This window comes from Nothoprocta perdicaria, unplaced genomic scaffold (assembly GCF_003342845.1).
Source record: "Nothoprocta perdicaria isolate Ctin4 unplaced genomic scaffold, notPer1 scaffold_34, whole genome shotgun sequence".
Taxonomy (NCBI): domain Eukaryota; kingdom Metazoa; phylum Chordata; class Aves; order Tinamiformes; family Tinamidae; genus Nothoprocta; species Nothoprocta perdicaria.
Window position 1 is genome coordinate 705,368 of NW_020455577.1, and position 20,685 is coordinate 726,052.

The 20,685-nt window shown below is 49.3% G+C and overlaps 2 protein-coding genes across 4 annotated transcripts in view; one reads left to right on the forward strand and one right to left on the reverse strand.

The window, feature by feature from the left end:
• The window catches only part of PIGC (phosphatidylinositol glycan anchor biosynthesis class C), a 2,097-nt gene extending 1,633 nt beyond the window's left edge, over positions 1-464 (reverse strand). Inside the window, exon 1 of the mRNA XM_026043755.1 lies at positions 417-464. Within this exon, the coding sequence (XP_025899540.1) occupies positions 417-464 (48 nt within the window). The remainder of the gene's footprint in view (positions 1-416) is intronic.
• Positions 465-9,978: 9,514 nt separating this feature from the next.
• The window catches only part of SUCO (SUN domain containing ossification factor), a 36,048-nt gene continuing 25,341 nt past the window's right edge, over positions 9,979-20,685 (forward strand). For all 3 annotated transcript variants that reach the window (XM_026043790.1, XM_026043791.1, XM_026043792.1), the window contains exons 1-2: positions 9,979-10,046; positions 20,542-20,650. In XM_026043790.1, the coding sequence (XP_025899575.1) occupies positions 9,982-10,046; positions 20,542-20,650 (174 nt within the window). In that variant the 5' untranslated portion in view covers positions 9,979-9,981. The remainder of the gene's footprint in view (positions 10,047-20,541; positions 20,651-20,685) is intronic.

A 20,685-nucleotide genomic window follows, 5' to 3' on the forward strand; every position in this document is an offset into this window, starting at 1 on the left:
GGGAGCCGGGATCGGCCGCAGCCCCGGCCGCCTCCATCCCGGCGCCGCGAGGGGCTCGCGCGGGGCGGCCGCCAGGGCAGGGCGGCCCTCTGGGGGCGGGGAGGCCTCCACGGGGCAGGGCAGCCGGAACGCTGCCCGCTTTGTGCTCCAGGAAAGGGGCCTCGCGGTTGTGCTGCAGAGCTGGGAGCAGATGGAAGAGATGGGGKTTTCCTTTTCTCTCTCTCCGTGCCCTGTGCCGTTGGTTCCTCCTGGGTACGAGCCATGGTCAGCCTGCCCCAGCCGCGGAGGTCCCTCCAGAGGGATGGTGGCTCGGGCAGGGTCACCCCGTGCTGGCATCTAACCCGTGCCGCCCTCCGGCAGCCACTGCTGCTCTACTCGGTGTTAACCAGCGGGTCCCGAGCCCTGCATCCCCTTGCTTTGTCCGTGGCCAGCAGGTTTGATTTGACTTCCTTCAGGGCTTTCATGCTTGAGCAGGATGGGCTGGGGCCTGGGAATAATGGGCTGAGGCTCAAGATGTGCTCAAAACTGTCAGGAAAGCTTATCTTGCAGAGGGGCTAGAAGAGAGGCAAGAAGCCCTCATGCCCTTTGAAATGCCCTCTTTTTGGGTATGAAGGCTCCCCCACAGGTACGGAAGTGCAGGAAGCAGTTGTCCTTTGGCAACACGCAGCACCCTGAGGCAGCACGGGGCACTGGGAGCCCTGGTGAGCGCAGGGCAGCGCTCCTGCCGAGGGCGTTCATGCCACACGTGTAGGTCCCAGCCCGCCCGTGTGCGCAGCACTGAGCCTTGCTRGGCTCAGCGGCTCCTCCGCGCTTTGGAAAGCCCCACGGAGAGGCTCGGAGCAGGGCAGCTGCCCCTGCAGCTGTGGGTGCTGCCCCAGCTGCTGTTGGGGCTGGCGGTGGCTCCGTCCCTCTCTGGGACGTGGCAGGGACTGCGCGTGCTCCCTGCTGGGAGCACCTTCCTCCCCAAGTCCAAAGGGCAGCGCAGCCTTCCCAGGTGGCCCAGACTTTGCCTGCGGGCGGGTGACTCAGTGTCTGCCTGGCAGCCCTGTCCCTATCAGGACCGGCCAGGTCACCAGCCCTGCTGCTCCGGGAAAAGGTGCTGCAGAGTCATCCCCGGACCTGCGCGGTGCCACGTGGGCTGTGGAGGCGGGAAGAGCAGCTGGGAGATTCCCATYGCGGCCCATGCAGCCCCTGATTGACTGTGTTGGCTGAGGTCAACCTCCCCTGTGATTATCTTAATTTCTGCTCTCTGTTCCATGCAACAAGGTCTCTCCCACCTGCTACAGATAAATCGGATGGCAGGAGGGGTGTTTGCACAGCAGAGCGGATCAGCCTTCCGTGACACAGGCAAATACTCGCTCTTATGTCCTCCTGCTGAGGCCTGGGGATTTTCCATTGAGCCTTCTGCTCCCCCACAGCTCGGTGTGATGAGACTGTCGAGGGCAGCCAGCAAGCAGGGCTGGGAGCTGCTGGCCTGTCTGGTATCGGAGGGACCTCAATCAGTGCAGTATCTAAGTGGCAGGAGTCAGGACTCCCTGTGTGTGTTTGAGCCCCATTCCAGCACCAAGCGGCACAAAATGCAGGGCAAGTTGTGGGAGGAACAACTTGGAACAAGGGAGGGCCAAGGCCAGGACTCCTGGGCCCTCTGCTCTCCCATGCCCACCCTCTGCCCCTGCCCTGGGCCTGCAGCAGTTAATAATTTACACTTCCCTTCCCCACAGAGGGTCTGCATCAGATGGCCAGTGCTTCCCAGCACAAGTTCCAGGTTTCTGGAAGCACCACTTTCCAGAAAAGGTGGTGCTTCCAGAAAATACCCTCTTCCCACCCTCACTGGGGGGATCTGTAGGTGCAGAGCTCTGTATGGGGCAGCGCTGGGGGCCAGGCAGAGCCATYGAGGCACTACGGCACATGGGCTCTCCCATGCTGAGGATCCAAGTCTCTCCAGTTTTACTGCAACTTTCTGGGAATAGAGGAGTGAATCCCAGCAGAAAACCCAGCAAGCAACACAGAGCTGCTGCACGCAGTATCTCGGCTGTACTCCTGGGAATTTGTTGACAGAAGAGGGTATTTTCTCAGCAGAGCAGCCCCAGGTGGATGTTCTTACCTGGGCTGCAGTGTTTGCTGGAGGTCGTTGTGTCTCAGGTGAGGGCTGAAACCATCAGGCTTTGGCTTTTTTGGCCGGGGCCCATTCAGGATATCCTGTTGGAGCAGCTCCGCTTCGCACCGTGCTCAGCTGCTGCCAGGGCCAGTCTGTGTACGGGGACGGCTGGGGTGGCAGAGCAGGGCTCCAAGGAGGGACTTGGCCATGAAGTGACAGCCACGTCCTGCRTGAAGGTGCTGCCTCTGCCAGTGGCTCTGGCATCTCCCTTTCGTGCCCCTGTTTATGAAAGGGGGGTTGGAGGCTCACCTGGCTCGCCAGGTGCTTTGGGATCCAGTGCTGAGATGCAGATCCTTGGAGTTGGCTGTCACAGCCCTGCAGGCTTTCSATGACCCCCTTTGCTCGGTAGGCACCCGTATCTTGCAACAGACCCCACTCTGGGTCTGTTTAATTTTTGTAGGTCTCTGGCTTGTCAGGGTGCTGCTAAAACTGCTTGGAAGTAACAATGGAAGAGGTGACAGGCTGAGATTTAAATAGCTGTGACTGATCTAGGCCTCGGCTGGAGAAATTTGAATTTCAAAGTATTCAGGGCACTGCACCCCCGCCTCGCAGCGCACGCGAACCGCAGTCTCACGGGTCGCTTGGAAATATATCTACTTGTTCTCAGTCTGGGGTGATTGGGTGTGAAATGACATTTGTGTCAGGGACAACTAGGCTGCAAAATAGCTGAGCAATCCCCCCACTTAGGTATTTGCACTGCTGGTGATACGATGGGGGCCGCCCTGAAGACCAGTGATACAGAATTTGTAAAATGACAGAGTTCCCCTCAGTTTCACCCCAAAACGCTGCTGTGCAGCCTCCTGGGTGGCTCCCAGCAGGCAGGCACTGGGCACAATGCGGGTGCAGGAGGATGCACGGCCCCGGTGAGCCCCGGGCTCTGCGCACACCGGCRCTGCCTGTGCAGGAGCGGGGGGGAAGGCACAAACTGCACGGAAGAAACGGGGCCCTTGCTGGGCCCCARGCCGCGCTCGGCCCCGGGGCCGCCTGTGAGCGCAGCCTGGGCTTTGCTTCGGTGACACCTGATCCCAGAGCTTCTCCCCGCGCCCCTGGAGATGCAGCCTCCCTTTGCAGGAATGTTTTTGGGGAGGGGCGGGAGGTTGGCGCAGCTCCAGCTGCCGAATTTTTCCATGACCGGAGAGCGTCTCCTGCCTTAAATGGCTCCATAACATTTGCTGCTTCTGCTCTCCTGCAATCACCTATTTAGGGSGTTTCTGGATCCCGCCAGCTTTGCAGACTGCCTTCACGTGAGCCCCTGATTTCCTCACTTGTCTTCCTGTGTTTGCTTCTCCTAAAGGAAGATGGAGCAGCCGGCCCTGGTTAGCACCGATCCAGCTCTCCCGCTCTGCTCCCTTGCTGGTGCCGGTGGGACGAGTGTCCTGGATGCAGCCCGGCCACCAGTCAGTGAGACCAAGACCAGGAGCCCCCATGGTTGTGTGCGAGATGCACAGCGATGCTGCTGGGTTGACGGGCGCGGGATGGGGCAGCTGGAGATGTGGGGAGGAGGATGGAAAAGCAGGACAGCTGTGGAGCGGGCTGAGGAGCTGGGGCATGGACAGGATCACGTGCACAGGGATATGAGCCTGGAACTGCCGCCCTWATGGGTGAGCTGGGCAGTGAGCTCCCCAGCCCTGGCATTCCCCGGCGGTCACCTCGTGGCTGTGAAGCCCTTGGCAAAACGCCCTCCCTGTGCTGGCCTGCAGGAGAGGGACARCCTGACCCTGCGGTCGAGGGCAGCRGGTCAGCAGCCTCCCTTTCCGTGGGGGTAGGAGGAAGCCAGGCCCGCGGAGCTCAGAGCTGCCTGCAGGAGCCAGCCGTGTGTTGCTGAGAAGTGTCTGCGCGTGGCAGTGAGCAGGGTCTGACTGCAGCGGCTGCTGGAGACCTGGGCAGCTTTGTTGGGTGAAGGGGTGGCAGCCCCTGTCCACTCCCTAGGCCTGGCCTAGCTCCTCCAGAGTGAAGCTTTTGTCAGCCTCTTCCTCATCCTTCCAACTAGCCCTGGGTTTGAGATGCGCGGCTCTGGTGTGAAGTGCTGACCCTGCTCTGCTGCAGGCAGCGAAAACGCACCAGGACCTGCATCCACTTCCCCTGTAACAAGGGAGGCAGAGCAAAAGCCCTGAAAGGACGCAGTGTTTCCCAACTTGTCTTTTACCACTTGCCAAGGGGATACTTTTGTTCTCTCTCTGTGTAAATGCAGAAGCAGACGGGGGCACRTTTGAGGAAGTGCAGCATGCAAACAGCACGGCCCTGATAGGAAGCGTGAACGGGGCTCAACCAGGATAATTCCTGTTTAAGGTGACTGTCCCGGGAGAGAGAAGCCAGCAGCCTTCCAGGGCGGTGCTGCACGCGGGGCTCAGCCGCTGCGATTCCCCTGCTGCATTCCCGCTGTGTCTGCACATCCCGCTGCTGTTGGGAATTCAAACCCTGCAGCGAGTCCAGCGAAAATTGGACTGGCTGGAGGCGGGGGGAGAGGCTCCCGCAGAGCCCTCGTTCCACGCGCTCACGTTTCCTTTCTGTTCACTGTTAAAGATAGGACTGCAGTGGGGTAACTGGGCACGTCAGGGGAGCCAAGGTCTGCAGTTGAACAGATGTGGATTTTGTTGCTGCTCTCTTGGATCCGTGGGCTTCAGCCTGTGCCTTCCCACCTGCCTTCCCTCTTCTCCATTCCCACCAACATTTACCTCCGGGCAGGATCTTGGGGAGCTGCCGGAGCTGAGGTGTTTTGTGCTGCTGGAACGGCTGCTTGGACGGTGCTTTTCCAACAGCGCGCTGGATGGGAGCATTCCCTTGGGAGCACGTGCACCCCTGGGGGCACAGYTCCTCAGGAGCAGCCTCGTGACGCTTGGACATCTGACTCCAGGTTTTAAAATATCCTCTGGAGAGGGCAGGGGATGGAGCCAGGTGGGAATTCAGCTAACTTTAGTGGCTGCGCAAACAGGAAAGGGAGCAGGCAGTGCTGAGGTGTTGCCCTGTCACCCTGTCAGCTCTCAGGTGACAGGGCCCCAGCAGACGCCAGGTCACGCTGCATCACGTGCCTGCAGCCCAGCTTTGGCCGTGACTCGCGCGGTGCCGAGGCGAGAAAATCACCAGCGCGTTACCTGTGGGGCTTTCCGGGCCCTGCGCTTTCCCTCTGGGTTACGGGCAGCTCCAGCCCACGCTGCCCTCCTGGAAACTCAGCCCGAGAAAGGTCTGCAGGTGCGGTGTGGGGCCAGCGCGCGCCTTCCCCSCTGGGTGCCCCGGCACACGCAGGGCAGGGGCCCTGCCGCGCGCGGGCGCTTCCTCGGGCCTCGCGGCAGCCGCCCCGTCCTCGGCTGCTGCCCGTTCTCGGYTTCCGTGCTGAGGTTTCTCTCTTCCCTGTGCTCCCCACGCGGGGTGTCCCAGCTCGCAGCTGCGGCAGCTCCTGCCCCGCTGCAGCCGCCCAGGCGCCGTCCCGCTGTGCCCCGCRGCCTGGGGCTCTCCGAGCCGGCTCCGGGCTTCCCCTCTCCCTTCCTTAACCAGCGAGCCGGCTGCTTCCCGGCTGCTCGCCGGGGCTGGATGTAAGTGGGGATTTTCACTGAGGAAAGCCAAATTTAACAGTGTTTTGGGGCTTTTGGGAAGCAAGGCCTTTGCAGAGGCTGTTTCCAAGTGCCATCTTCTCTTACTGTCTTTAAAAAGATGGATTTTAAATAGCAGAAAATCCTCAGTGAATCCACTTGGGTCTCACTGAGAGCTGCGGTGCATCYGTGGCCGCGGGACACAGAGCAGGACTCACTCCTTGGCCAAACACGCCGCCTTTCTGCCCTTTTCCGTGCTGATGCAGCTGGAATCACACTCGGGCAGGGTGGGATCTAGTGAGGATGATGCTGAGCAGGTTACTCAAAGCCTTATCCCTGCTGAAAGGTGTAAAAGAAGCTGCTAGGCACCATCTCCCTGCAGAGGAGCCACGTGTTTCAACACTTGTTTCTACAAATCGATGGTTTCTGTTGTGGAGGCTCCCTGGTCCTGCRATGGGGTTAGGACATGGCACAGCTTTCCACAGGGTTGCATCTGGGGATGCCCTTCGGAGAAATCACTGCATTTTCTATGTCTAGCGAGTGTTAAAATTCAGGYGAAACAACATTAAATGATAAATTCGTTCATAATTGAAGTTAAAGTCCACTCAGTGTTGAACTAACTGGCCCAAGGRGTGCATCCTTCGGTGTCTCTGGGTGCCATGGCTCCCTGCCACGCTCTGCCCTGTGTCAAGGCCCTTTCAGTGGGGCTGGGATCGCGGGCTGGAAGTCAGGGCCGTCCCCGGGACGTCGGGTCGGGCTGCCCCGGCCAGCCTGTCGCTGGTTGCTGTGCTGAGAGGGAGGGAGGGAGGGCGGCTGTCCCGCGTTTCCTCACGCCGGGAGCTGCCCGAGCGCGGGGCCGCGTCGCCGCCGSGCTGCCCAAGCCCTGCAAGGCGGCAGCGCCGCCTCTCCCGGCCGCTGTCCTGGCGTTCGGAGAGCTGCAGGACACCGCGGAGGCCAGGGCTGCACGAGGGCGTTCACAGGAAAAATGCAGAAGCTCCGGATATAACTTGGGAGAGCAGGAGGCGCCGGGGCAGGGGCCCCAGGAGGAGGCGGCGAAGGCGCTACCAGGACAGCACTGAAAGAGCCATCATCAAACGTGCTGAAGGCAGAGCTCCTGTCCCGTTTCAGTAACGAGAACTGCAGAAGAGTTGTTGGTTATCCAGCAATCTCATTTTTTTTTTTTTTAAGTTTTGCACTATTTTTCAAGATTCTTCCGTCCTGCAAACGGTTAATGGTTCATCTAAAGACAGAGGAAGTTATCTGGAGCAAACTTGCTAGAGCTTTTTCTGTACTAAGTAAGAAATGGTCAGGAAAGAAAGTACCAGCAAAAGTTGCATTGTCAGAATATGCTTAGGAAAGATTCCTTTCCYTTTAAGCAATAAGGAGCCAGGATCAATAGTGAGAAAGGGAATGATTTTGCATTGAGTGGATTTTTTTTTCCACACATGTGGGGAAAAAATAGTAGAAAAAAGAAACTCTTTACACTTTGACAATCTTCTGTGTATCAGAGGAGCAGAAGCTGAGGGGTGCTGGGCAAGGTGCAGCTGAGTTTTTACTGTCAAGATGCTCTTTGCTCCGGGTCTCTTTCTGCAGAGGCGGCCCCCAGGCTGCACAAAGGCACAAAGAGTCCCTTCAGCTGAAGTCCAGCTAGAAATTTGCTGGAAGAAACTTCACTCCAGGATTTGGCCGYGGCAACAGCCCTGGGTTCAACTCGGCTGTCTCGCTGCAAGCAGCCAGACCCTGGTCTCTGTCTGATGCCTCGTGCAGTTCCAGTCTTGCAAAACACCGTTTCCAAACCCAGCTGCCAGGTTCAGAAGGACTTGGCTCTTCCTCACCTATCAAAGCTCCCTTCTGGGTTAGCTTAACCCAACAAGACCAACTCAGATGATCTGATACTGCCTCTCAATACACCAAGCCTTTATTTTCCGTGCAGTTGCTGATACAAATCTATGTTGCAACATTTTCTTAGCAAATTCTGCTGGTAAGGGAACAATGGACTGGCTTTTCTGGAAAAAAACAAGCTGTCTGAACACTGTGTCTATAGGCAGGGACAGTCCTCTYCCCCCAGCCTATATATGTGCACAATTGCACAATGTAGTGGTTAAAGCTCAGCCTTGAGCCAGGACTTACCCTCCCTGAGAGCTGCCCTGACTTCATCTCTCCAAGTGCCCAARAGAAATTTGTTCTTGATCTCCAGCTGTTGACCAAATTATTCTATTGATGAGCAGGACTTTCGAGGAGGAGAAAAGGCAGCTGGAGGCATTGATCTTGCTCCTACGACACGTGGCACTTTTAAAGAATCCCATTCAAATGCCTGCTTCCCAGGTAGCCTCCGGGATGTGGGATTGTGCGTTAATGACAGGCTCTAGCTGGGAGATGGGGCAATCTTAACATTTTTACCTCTGTACATCTCATCTTCTTTGTGTTCAGGAAACAAGTCCAGYGAGTGCTGAGGCTCTCCGCACGCTACAGCTCGGCAGCCTAACGTGCCAYTGAGGTGGTGCTGGGATGTCTCCCAGCCCTCCTGGTGCCCCCCGAGCCCTGGGGGGCTTCATTGATCTAACACGTGTTGGACACCACGTGTTATTATAGGGGCCCAACGCAAGGACTGGAAACCTCCTGCCGGTGCCAGCGCTGAGGGCAGGGCTCTGGCTGCAAATACTTGGGAAAGGGTCAGCGGATATTTCAGCTCTTCTAGCAGGCAGCTAAGGAGCTGTTTAACTTTGCACTGCCTGGTGGGTGGGATTCTGTGCTGCTATGGCCTTGGCTGTGCACAAAATCCAGGGCTTGTCCAGGAAGGCTGAGCRAGGACAACCATGGGCGAGCTTTGCATCTCGTGGCACCGTCTTCACCCCGGGGGAAGATTCGTGGGCACGGGTTACAAGAGCTGTGGGCTGAGGAAGTTCGGGGGAGTTTCCGAGGCAGCTCCCCTGGGGCGGYGGGAAGTTTGCTGCCCGGCACACAGGTTTCAGCACCGGCTCCRCTCCGAGCACGGAGCCGCCGCGGGATCCCCCGGCATCCGGCTGTGTCCTTGGGGCCGCAGCTCCGCTCGGGAGGTCCTGCGGAGAGCCCAGCGCCCCCATGATCCCGGCTCCACGTCGCTGCGTCTCAGCACTGGACCCCAAAACCCAGGGGGTGGCCCAGGGGGGCCCACACGCAGCAGGTGCCCGCGGGCAGTTTCTCGGTGCCTTTTCCTGCGTCCCGCGCCAGGCTTCACCCGCTGCTGTGCCCTGTTGGGCCGCTCCCGCGGCGACAGGTCCCACCACCGTGTTTTGGTGAAACATTTGCTTTTGGCCTTCTAACAAGAAAATGTCCTTGGAAAACGTTTGGCGGGAAGCAGATCCWTAGGGCCTGGATCCCGGCGTGGAGGAGCCTCACGGCAGAGGACGGTCAYGGAGCTGAGTAACCGTCACCCGCTCGCCCGCAGGCCGCTCTGGCAGCACGTTCACGAGGCCGGGGCGCCACGTTTTGTCACRCGAGTGACTAAGTCACCCGCGAGTTTCGGGTGTTTTGCAACACCCCGCAAGGCGCCTGGGAAGATGACGCCTGTCTCGTCCCTCCGCGGCACCGACCGCCGCCTCCATCGCCTCGTGKAGACCGGTGCAAAATGGCGGCGGGGAGGTGGGCGCGGCGCCYCCACGCCCTCCRGAACTACAACTCCCAGCAGCCCCCGCGCCCCCGCCCGCGCGGYCTACTGGGAGATGGAGTCGTTTTCCCCCCCAGAACAGTTTTCCGCTGAGGGCCTCGGCTGCCCCCAATCGGCGCTTGCCTGCTTGGGCTGTCTAGGGAGACGCCTGATAAAAAAAATCTGTCATGGCAGAGAGGTGTTATGGAAAATGCCCTCCCTGGCGGAGGTAGCGACACCCCCCTGTTCCTCTCGCGCGCCGCAGCCGCCGGACTTTGCCGCCAGCCGTTGTTTATTATTATGGCGATTTTCCCTTTAACGCATCGCTTCAGGCGGGCGCCTAAGAGAGGTCCTCGCAGGGCCGGGGAAAGACGGTGCGCTCCGCGATTCGCCGCCGTGGCGCCCAGAAGAAACCAATCACCGTCCGCATCGTGCAGGGAGGGGGCGTGGCCACCCCCAGCTCCGCCACCCATTGGCCCGCCAGCGGCGAGGGGGCGGGGCTGCCGGGGCGGGGGGGGGGTAGTAACGGCCGCGCCGCTCCGCGCGGGGGGGGGGGAGGGGCCACGTTAACGGCCGCATTAACGGCCGCGCCGCCGCCGCCGCTGTTGCCCTGCGCCGCGGAGGAGGATGCGCCGCCTCTTCGCGCCCGCGGGAGGCAGACGGAGGAGACGATGAAGGAGCCGCCCCGCCGGCTCCTGGCCCTGGGCTCCTGCCTCTTCCTCTGCGCCGTGCTCTGGTGAGCGCCGCCGTGGGGACCCCCCTCCCCCCCCCCCGCCCCGGGCCTGGCGGAGGGGTCCGGGGACCGGCGAGAGCCGCTGTGAGAGCGGGGGAAACGTGTGAYTGGGGAAGGAAAATGCGAAAACGCTGCATTTTGGGGAAGGGGAGGTATTGGAGTGCTGGGAGCGTCTAGTCCTGCGGGAAAGGAGGCTGGGGTTGGGAAGCCAGCTCTTGTTCTTTTATTATTGTTATTATTTTCTGTGAATTGTATTTAAGYCATTTGTTTTGGTCGTGGAAGCTCATGCCGTCTTAATAGCTGCCTTCCAGTGTATCAGGACCCCAAAGTTGCACCCGGTGATTCTTTATACCCGCCGTCAGCCCGAGCTTTCCGTAGGAAGGTTTGCTGCCTTCACCTTTCAGCCTCAAATTTGGTTGTGTTCTCTGAAAGATCAGTGGCTAAAATCTTTCTAAGCTGCCTTCAGTTTTGCATAGATCACATCCTCCAGGTGTGTTCTCTATAGTGTTTCTGTTGCCTATACATTGTGCTTGGATTTTCTCCTTACTTGATTTTCAACCTCCTTTAGAGTCTGACTTTTATCACACCCCAAGCAGTTGAATATATTCCTGCATGACCATTTTTAAGCTTCTTCTAAAACTTTGACCTGTTTTGACCTTTGTGATTCACTGAGAAGTTGTAGCTGATTTCAAAGTGTGTTTCAAAAGATGTATGTGGTTGTTTAAGTTCTATGTGTAAAGGGTTTTGTCTTGTTGGTTCTGATGGCACGGACAAGGGGAAACCCTTTTAACAGTGCTCCAATAGACTGAGGATACAGAAATAAYCACAAAACTGATACTGAAACTTGTATAAATAGGTTCAGTCTCAGACCCGATTTAGTTCCCTTTATCACAGTGTATTTTTTCAGGAGAGAATAATACAGTGAGTCTTCAAAGCTCAGTTGCATGTTTACATTTAGGAAAAGTGTAAAAGAGAAGTTTCTGGCTGTATTGATATGATTAAATGAGCTGTGAACCTGAGGTAACTCTCTCTAGAGACCTGCCCTTGTGTGTGTTTGTTTTTAATCTTTCCTAAAGGTTGATATTGGGAAAGYAGTTTGGGGCTTATTTGCTGTGCATTGAAGGCTGATTGTCCCCTTTGCCTTAGGGCACTTTGTAAGTGGAAATGATCTCTGTTTAGTGATATCTGGCTGATTAGAGTGATCTGTTGTGTTCTCAGYCTCTTTGAACAGGTAACTTTAAGGAAAAATAATGCATCTACTCCTAGGCAGTTTAAGTCATATCTTATTTAACTCACTGAAAAGATGTGYTTTTTTCTTAAAAAGAGATTGTGCTTTCAGGCTGTGTCTTGTCTGATCTGTAGCTTGTGCTGGGCTATCTCTGAGCTTTTGCTATTGAGAAATTGTTCAGGCTGTGCTCGCCCTGCTTGCTCTCTCCTTTTTGTTAAAGAGCCAGTAGATGGATTGATATCCGAGGGCCAGGATTTTAATTCTTTAGTCCATTGTCCAAATACTAATTCACATCAGACTTAAATCATCTATTTACAGAATAACGTTAAGGCTTTCTTGGATTCCAGTAGCCATGTCAGCCTTATGATTGGGAAGTCTGTTAGCCTAAAAGATCATCAAATCTTTTTCAAGCAAGCCACTAAAAACTTTAAATAGTACTGTGGAAGACTGTGCCTTGCTGCTTAAAACTGTTACAAATGTTGGCATATCCCCATAACTGAGTCTGCCAGGTCTTTTTAAATTTAGTTGCCTTGAAATGTATGAAGCTTTTTTTTTTCTTTTTTTTGATGAAAAAGATCTGTTACAACAGAGGATTAAAAAAAAAGGGGGGGGATTTAAGGAGAGAAAATTGATCTGCTGAAAAAAATACCTTAAACTATTTGGACTACGGTATTTTTTAAACCTGGAGTGTTTTATTCCTGGATAGGTAGATACGTTCTTTGATTTGGTGAAATAAAATTTAAAATGGTGATGGTGGTAGGCATTTCTCCCAACCAGGTATTATAAAGCTTCCTAAGTAAGTTGATGTAGTGAAAATATATCATTTGGTAAAAATGGACTGTAAGACAGCTGACTGTTTTCTTACTGCATTATATTTATATATATATATGTATACACACACACACATATATTTAGAAACAGTTTCTGGTAACTTGAATATGATTGTTGGGCATTAGGAAATCTGTAACTGGACAGCAAGTTTGGCTTTAGTGACTTACTTAGCAGTGCCCTTTCARTAAGGGCACCATGGGAGTTTGGGAAGGCAAAAAGAAGCTTCATTCCTTTGGGAGTGTAAAATCACATTGCTGACATGTCATGTTGCTCCTAGCAATGTTGTTGCAAATAGTTCAAAAGAATGGGATGGCTGTCTGGCTTCAGAGAAATACTTCTGCTGGAGGTAAAGCTTAGGAATATACTGCTCTAAAAATAATTCCCATCTGTGCAGCTTGGAGCTCTGACTGTACACAAGTGACTCCTGTTGTTCTGAATCTGCACAAAGGCTTTTAGCCTTTGTTAATTCCTTTGTGTGGGTGATCATTTAAAAAAAAAAAAAAAAAACACTCTTCATATGCACAGTACTTTGTTGTTTGACAATATAGAGAGCTAAATAAGTGGTATGGATTTAGTAGCTTATAGCAGTCCTAGTATTATCTGAACTGAGACCAGCTGAGACAGTAGTTTAAACAATAACCTGTATAGATTGCTGTGAAATCCTCTTTTGCCTGCCAAAACCTGCACTTTTCAAGTTAGATGTAAATTTAATAAAGAAATCATGCGTGCCCTAATTTGTGCTTCCATGATTCATTTAATGGCAGAATCAAGTGCTTTGCACATCCTGATATAGTTACCACTATGAACCACTTTATCATTCCCAGTTCTACAATTAGAAGTAAAAGGAAGATAGAGATTAAGTGCATGGGCATGTTAGGATCCTTTAGTTGTAGCTACTTAGAGAATATGCTACAGCAATAAAGTAAGACTGTTTCTGGTGGAAACCCCTCATGTAGTAGCTCTGCTGACTCAGAAAGCTGTAATGGGAATGTATCCTGTAAATTCTAAGTCAAAATAGGTCAGTGCCATAACCAGGGATAACATCTAAATGCAAATAAGTGGGAGAGAAGTTTTTTTTTGCTTTGTATTCCTCTCTCTAACAGGTTAAGCATGAGCCCCTCTGTATTTCAATGAGAAAATATTTCCAGTTTTGCTGTCTTGTTTTTGTTATAGCCTCTTATGTTGTTAAGGGTGTCCACGTTGAAGGCTTCTGTGATGTGAGAAGAGCCTTTAAAAACAAGGCTGCTTGGGTAACGTGGTACTGTCCTCTGTGTACATGAGTTTATTTTGCTGCTTATGTCTTGTGCAGGCAAAAACTGYGAGTTGGGTCAGAGGTCACAGAGCAGAGGTTTATCTATTTGAACCTTTATTGGACTTATTGCTGACCTTTAGCATAAGGTTTAGACTTGCATTCCTTAGTAGTGGAAAGATAATAAATGGCAGAGCTGGACGGTGAGATGAATTTGAGGCAGACCTGTGATGTTTGCGTTCTGAGGTGTAGCAGATCTCTTATCATAGAAAATCCCTGCAGACTCATGTTTACGAGAGGCTGCCCTAGCGCTCTGGGTAGAGTTATTAGTGTAACTTACTTGTACTGGCGTTCAAGCGCTTGTCTGCTGATTTGCCTCTTAGTTTTACTTTTATCTSTTTAAAAGACCAATACTAAAATAAGCACTGAGTGCATTTTATGGCAGGAAGAAATGAAGTGACTTGCACTGTTTGTATAACTAAGACTTGTTTCAGACACCTGATTTCAAAATGAGAAGTATGTTGTCTGAAAGTGCCTTTGCCCTGTAGTTAAGAGTTGAGGCAACTGTTCTGTAACTCCTGGATTTGTAAAATCAAATTTCAATATGCCCAGCTTGCAATGCCTTCAGTGTGMGCAGGTTATGGGCAAGCTGAAATTCTGCTGTATTTTCTTAAAGACAAGCCCTTGGCTCAATCAGTTCTTGAATATTTAACTTCTAAAATTGTCTTTGAAAATCAGTGAAGTGCTTTCRTGTCATCTTCTAAAAGATTTGTCCTAGAAACTTCAAATTTGTTTGCTTGTTATGCGAGTGATATGCTAAAAATGCTCTTCATCTCTTCATGAGGTTGTTGTGTTCCTGTGTAAGGCCCTGGCTGTTGCTGAAGTCAAGCGCATATTCTTGTACTTTTTTTTTAAATGCCTCTAAGCTGTTGTTTCTTCTTCACTTGAGTACTTTTCTTCACTAAGTAACTTCATGGAATATATTTTTGTTAACTTTTGGGTTTTTTTTGTTTCTATTACTAATCCATCTTTTAGCAGAGGCCATACTTTTTTTTTCCAGAGCAGGATGTGCAGCTTCCTTAAGACCTTCGTATGAGATTTACTAACAGCCCTCTGCTTGAAGAGCATCATTTTTAAAAATGAAAACCAGTATGCCTTTTATATGAAAACACAGTAACACAGAACTGCAGATTATTGAAAAAAATCTCTTCATTCTTGGTGAAAATATAGAGCAACATGGTGGTGTARTAGACTAGTCAGTAGTGCAAAGAAGTCTTTCTGAGGTGACTGGAAAAAAAAGTGTCCATTCTTTGCCTTGGTAAGAATATGAGTAAAAAGTTCAAGTACTCAAAATAAGCCAGCATAGATGCTCAAAGCAAACATTACTACAGGCCCTAAAATCCTTAAAGTTTAAGCACAGGTAACTTAAGCATCTAGTTCATGCCTGTTTCGCTATTTTCCTCTTGTCTTTGTGGTCTATACTTCTAACTTTTTTTTCTCACATCAGAATCTATTGTTTTCTCCAAATTCTTGCATGCAGGAGTAACTGGAGAGCTGGATAATGCAAGAGGACTCTGTAAGGATACAGCCTTCAGTGCAGTGTTGCAGTGCTCTGTGTTATGAAGCGTGACTAGGGATTGCATGCTCCTTTGAATACTTCCCGACAGACACATTTGAAGACTGGGATTGGTAGCATTTAGAGGAATTTGTCCTACTTTGAGTATCTTAAGCTGGGTACCCAGATACTCATTTTGAGAATGAAGAGCAATGTTTTTTTATGTTGTTTTACAGGATGCATCTAATGCACCTTTTTGCCTATTAAGGGCACTGTATCAAAGCAGTATAAAATTACGGGACTCTAAGGATGACTGTGATATGAGCCTCCTTTACGTAAGGAGGAGACTGATATGGCTAGAACTGAAAGGAAGGAAGAGGTTTCCAATTTTAGTCTTCATCCTTGTTTTCTGTTGTTTAGTACAACTGTGGTCTGTCACCAGCAAATCTTGTTCTCCTTCTGCCTTGTCACCTCTTTACAGGGTTAATATGCAGTAAACTTTCACTTTATCCCCCAGAATTAATTGGTATATGCCCACAYAATCACTAGATTGGATCAAGGGTGYGGGGGAAATGTGTCRYTATAGGTGGGATGCACGACTGCCGTTTTATCCTATAAATATAATCGTAGAATCCTTGAGGTTGGAAGGAGCCTTTAGATATCATCTAGTCCAATCCCCCTGCACACAGAGTCACCTCAAGCACGTGGGACAGGATTGTGTCCAGGCGGGTTTGGAAGGTCTCCAGAGAAGGAGATTCCACAACCTCTCTTGGCAACCTTTTCCAGTGCTCTGTTGCCCTCACTGTCAAGATCAGCTCATCAGTTAAATGTGAAGTTAAGTGGAGCAAGTGTAACCTTGTTTTATGATCAGTTTTATATTCTRGTGAATTTGAAGTGATGAAAGGCCTTTTAAATGGAAGGCTGGAATTTCACTGTCTCAAGCCGTGAAATTTGGCCTTTTTAGAAGCATCTTTGTGATGGTCTCTCTTAAATGAATGGAGTAACTGTTTGTATAGCATTCTAGTTAGGAGGGAGGCTAGAGAGCACATTCTTTGCAAAGAGTGGGGAGGGCGTGTGTGTATGTGTGCGTGCATGAATGTGGAATGTAGGAACACTGTGGTTAAGGGCAAGTAGTAAGAAATGAGCTGAGGGGCTGAAGCCTTTCTGCCTCTCACAGTTTTTCCTGCATGTCCAGCAGCTGGAAGGCAGACTGCCTTCCTCAGCCTTTTACAACTTTTCTAGACTTTTAACTGATTAAGCCCAAATAAGTTATTTTGTAATCAAGAAGGTAAATTTTTAAACCAACCAACATATACCTCTCCTTTGCTTTACGTAGCACTGCCTCTTCTGAACTGTTCCTGTGAATGGTTCTACAGACAAGCGTCCCAGGGCAGATACGACATTTTTCATTCTTGCTCTGGGCTAGCTGACGGAGTTTGATGCATCCACACCTGTTGGTAACAKAATCCTCAGAGATGCAGAAAATGCCAGTGATAGTCCTAGAGAGAGCAGGTTCCATTGCGTGCAGCGATGGCCTGATAATTGGGACACTTGTGACTTTATTTTCCATTTGATTAAAAATGTCTCGCRGGTGTCAGCTTTGACCTGCTTTGAGCTGCTTGGCTCTCAGATRTCCAAAAGCACATCTTATTTGGGGAGAATTTAAGCAAATGATTGACTAACTTGTTGAATCTTCTGTGTATGTCAGTGCTTGAAAAGGAAAGCTTGGACTTTTTCTGGTAAGGCCAATTTGAGCACAAACTGCTGAATATGATCATGTTTTGGTAATATAAGTTTGTTTGTAATTTTTCTCCTGGCAGTTTAATTTTTATTTCATCTTTTTGCTTATCAAAGYACATTAATGATAGCTGTGCTGTCTCTGATAATTCTTCTGCATCTTCCTTCACAATTAGTTCAAGAATTAAAAGCTGGACACTCTTTCAGATGAAACCTATATTGCAATTTCAAAGCAATCTGTGTTTTAACTTTTATTCAGGTCAGTTCAGAAGCCTAACAGCCATCCGCAGACTGTATATAATTCCTATAGCAATCAACAAGTGTACTATGCCATTCTGATTTATCTCCTAGAGAAGCTCAACATAGGCCTGCCCTGCAGAGAGTGATGATTTGTTTTTCTCTYTGTAATCTTGGGCTTGCAGGCTTTGCTTTTGAATTTGTGCACATAAAGCTAAAATAATMGTGGAATATTTGAGAAAATAGCTTTTAAAATACATTAATGATGACACTAAAAGGCTATTGCTTATACCTTTTGTTCTGCATAAGATTAAATAGTATCTGCTAGTTGAGGCATACTTAGCAAAAAAAAGAAGCTTCTGTATCTGCAAAACTAATTAAATGTTAGTTACACATCTGGAATGGTCTCTGAAATATTTTGTTGCTGTGCCCCTGCTTGAAAATATACTTTGTGCCTGAGAAATCACTGTCTAGCAATTAATATTAGATCCTATTTGGGCACTAAATTTACTTACTTTGAAGTTGGCATCAGAATATCACCCTTTGCTTTTGAGGAAGGGAAGGCTCTATTAATACATATGGGTGTAGGAAGCTGCTATGTTTTCATTGGAGATATGGAATGACTTAACTGAACTCGGAAAGAATATTCCACTCAGTAAATAAACCATTTGCCTTGCATGTTTGTGTGTCTTTCTGGATATACTGAAAGACTTAGCAGAGGGGACTTGCCATTTGCCAGGTTCTTAGCTAAAGGCTGCATCAATTATCAATCTCTTGTAGTAAAAGAAACCTGTTGAATGTGCAGAGCACTGAAATAGATGGGAGGAAAAGCAAGAAGAAATAGTAGTCATGATAAGGCAATCAATTTGACTTCCCAGAGAATAGCTGGTTTATTGGGGTCTTGCCCTCTTTCAGTTGGCATCCCTCATGCTCTGTCAGAGCTGAATGGCAGCAACCAAATGAAAGTCCTTTCTTCTGAACCCCCTGTTCCAGGAGGGGCCCGCAGCTTTCAGCGTGTGAGTGTGCGCATGCGTGCGTGCACAGAAATTCTCATTCCCCTCCCATGCTTCGAGGGCTTTCGGCAGATGGGAGGCATCGTGTTGCATTTGGGTGATTAGGCTGAGAAGAATTTATGAAAATAAGTAAATTGGATATTGGACAGAGCTTGTGTCAGACTAGCTTAAATCATTTGCCCATCAAACTGTGCGTTTTTCCAAAAGCTCTGGTTATGCTAAGGAAGTATGGCCTATTGTCTTCAAAACACCAATGCATAAGGCAGGRAAGAAGTGCAGTGCTTTTGTGCCAAACACTTTTCAGATGATAGTTAATAATGCTATTATAAAAGTATACCTCACATTTTCAAATGCTGTTAACAGTTGACACTGATATATTCTCTTTTTCTGCATTAAGGAACTTTAATGTTATTCTGCACAGCTCAGTGAAGATCCTAGCTTAGGGTAGGCAAAACAGTGCATGCACATAAATGTTATCTTACAGAAAAGGTGAAGTGAGCCGCAGTATGCTCTGTATAATCTTACATTTTTGTAAAGAACCAGGGGTTCTTTATAGCGTAAGACGAAGCTTGGAGCTGCTGAAATTAAGAGCATGAGAATTTTATGGAATAACTGAAATCTGTATTTGGGAAAGGGGGGAGTTGAAGTGTGAGCTAAGAGATGAATAGACCTTAAGGTCTGGTAACATTTAATGATATCCTTTTAAGTGTATATCTTAAGCTTAGGCTAAGGCAGGGTTTCAGTGGAAACTTCAATATGAAGAAGTAGCTGCAAACTGAGATGCAAATTTAAGATATATGGGTGTCTGTATTTTTTATTTTTAACTGTTCTCATGTGCAGTTACAAGGGGTTTTTATACCCTGAATGTTCAGTGCACTGTTTTCACTAATTGCAGCTACTCACACTTGTCTTGAGGACATTTTATTTGCAGGAAAGCTGTTACGGAAGAGGAATTGCTGAGGTTTGGTGGGTGGGACAGAACTGGGCCACGTTGTTTGCCTTGCCACGTCTCCAGAATAGCACGTCAGATCACACACCTTCTAGCCGGCTGCTTCCTGCTCTTCTGGTGGGAAGAGACCTGCCTAATTCCTAATGYTTTTCCTACTGATGCAGGTGCAAGAAGAGCAGCAAGTTTATATCTYAACAGCGAAAATCCAGACTTAGAATTACCTGCAACCTGGAGAAGTAGTGCTCTCCTTTCTTCTCTGTAAATATATCCCCAAATATAAATATATCTCTGTGYATATAGAGTGTGTGCACATATATATATATATTTTTTTGAATAATGGCTGTGCAAGGGCTTCACATTAAGTGCTTCTTGCATCCCAAAGTGCTGTTGGCTCCTATGAAGGGTAGAGGAATTTGTGTGAGAGCTGCCTTTTCTCCTGGCTCTGCCCAAGAGTAATGGTGCATTCATTGAAAGGCACTGAGCACAAAGCTGAGAAAGTCACGAGGTGGAAAAATAGTGTGATTTAAACATTTAACTTGGGACAGTTTGTAACGAATGTGTTCTGTCTGGTGTGAGATATTTCTGCTAGGATCTAAGGTGAGGCTTGGCAGCGTGTGCTCTGCCTTGCGTGTACTTGCTGTGGAGACACTGTTCAGCTGCGAACGCGTCTTGATGTGTCGGTTAGCAGTGGTTGCAAAACTCAGCTGTGTTGTAGGCCTGATTTGCTGTGGAGGCTTCTGGGTGGCAGAAGTTAAACTTCAGTATGCACCTGCTGGAGGTRGATGCAACAGTTTTAAAATACAGTATGTGACTATGGTCTATTTTAGCCTGTGAGGCTGCAATAGGTAGAGGAGGTTTCCATCTCAGCATGGAAGCTGTGCTGCAATGTGCTTTTCAGCAAAGAGGATCTTCACGTTAAGACGGGTGATAATTCAAACTCTCACTGTGAAACTGGTCCCAATGGTATAAGTGAATTGTAAGCTATTAATGTTGTTGCTGTCATGACTGACTGCTAAGGCTGGGCTTTTGCTTGTCACATCTCTTTGCATCAAAAGGTTGCTGTATTCAGCACTTCTCAGGGAAGCTGTTCAAGGACGAAAATATAAAACAAGTATCTATGAAGATATGTGTGATATATAGCTAAAGCAGCATATAGTTTGCTGCCTATGCCTGTATTTTCAGACCTCTTGTCTAATACACTTGCTTTTATTAAATCTCTTCTGATATTAAGTCTCTTCTGATAATATAGAATTTTCTCAGACTCTGTATGGGGGAAGGGATAGAAATGGACTTAATTCTTGTTTTGTTTTTTTTTTTTCCCCCTTGGTAATAAATACTTCTAAAGAAATGTTATTTTGTGACAAAGAATAAGGTTAACTCAAGTTCATTTTCACTTACARTAATTAGCTAATTTGTTGCTTCTGCTTTGTGTGACATATCACCCCAGTAGCAATCCAGCAATGCTTTCTTTTGAAAGTAGTAACTATGTAGTGCATTCTCCATTTCTAATTTATGTCCCTTAATAGCTTTGTTGAACGAGTATCAGTAAACTGTATGCGAATRGCTTTTATGTTTTTTGGCACCTGCTGGAAACAACTGAAAAAAAGCTGAAGGGGGGAAAGATTGAAGAAACTCATAGCACTTCAATTTTAAAGTAAGACTTTATTTATTGTTATTTTGTATTCTTATTCTTTAACAGGCTTCCTGTTTGGCATGTCTTTTGTAAAGAGAGTCTTTCATCTGCGGTGCAATATGCTCCTGGTGAGGCCTGTGCCCTGGCAAACGATGGTGAAAATATCCAAGAAAAGGTATGCTAAATAAATGATGTTAAGTAACTTGATGT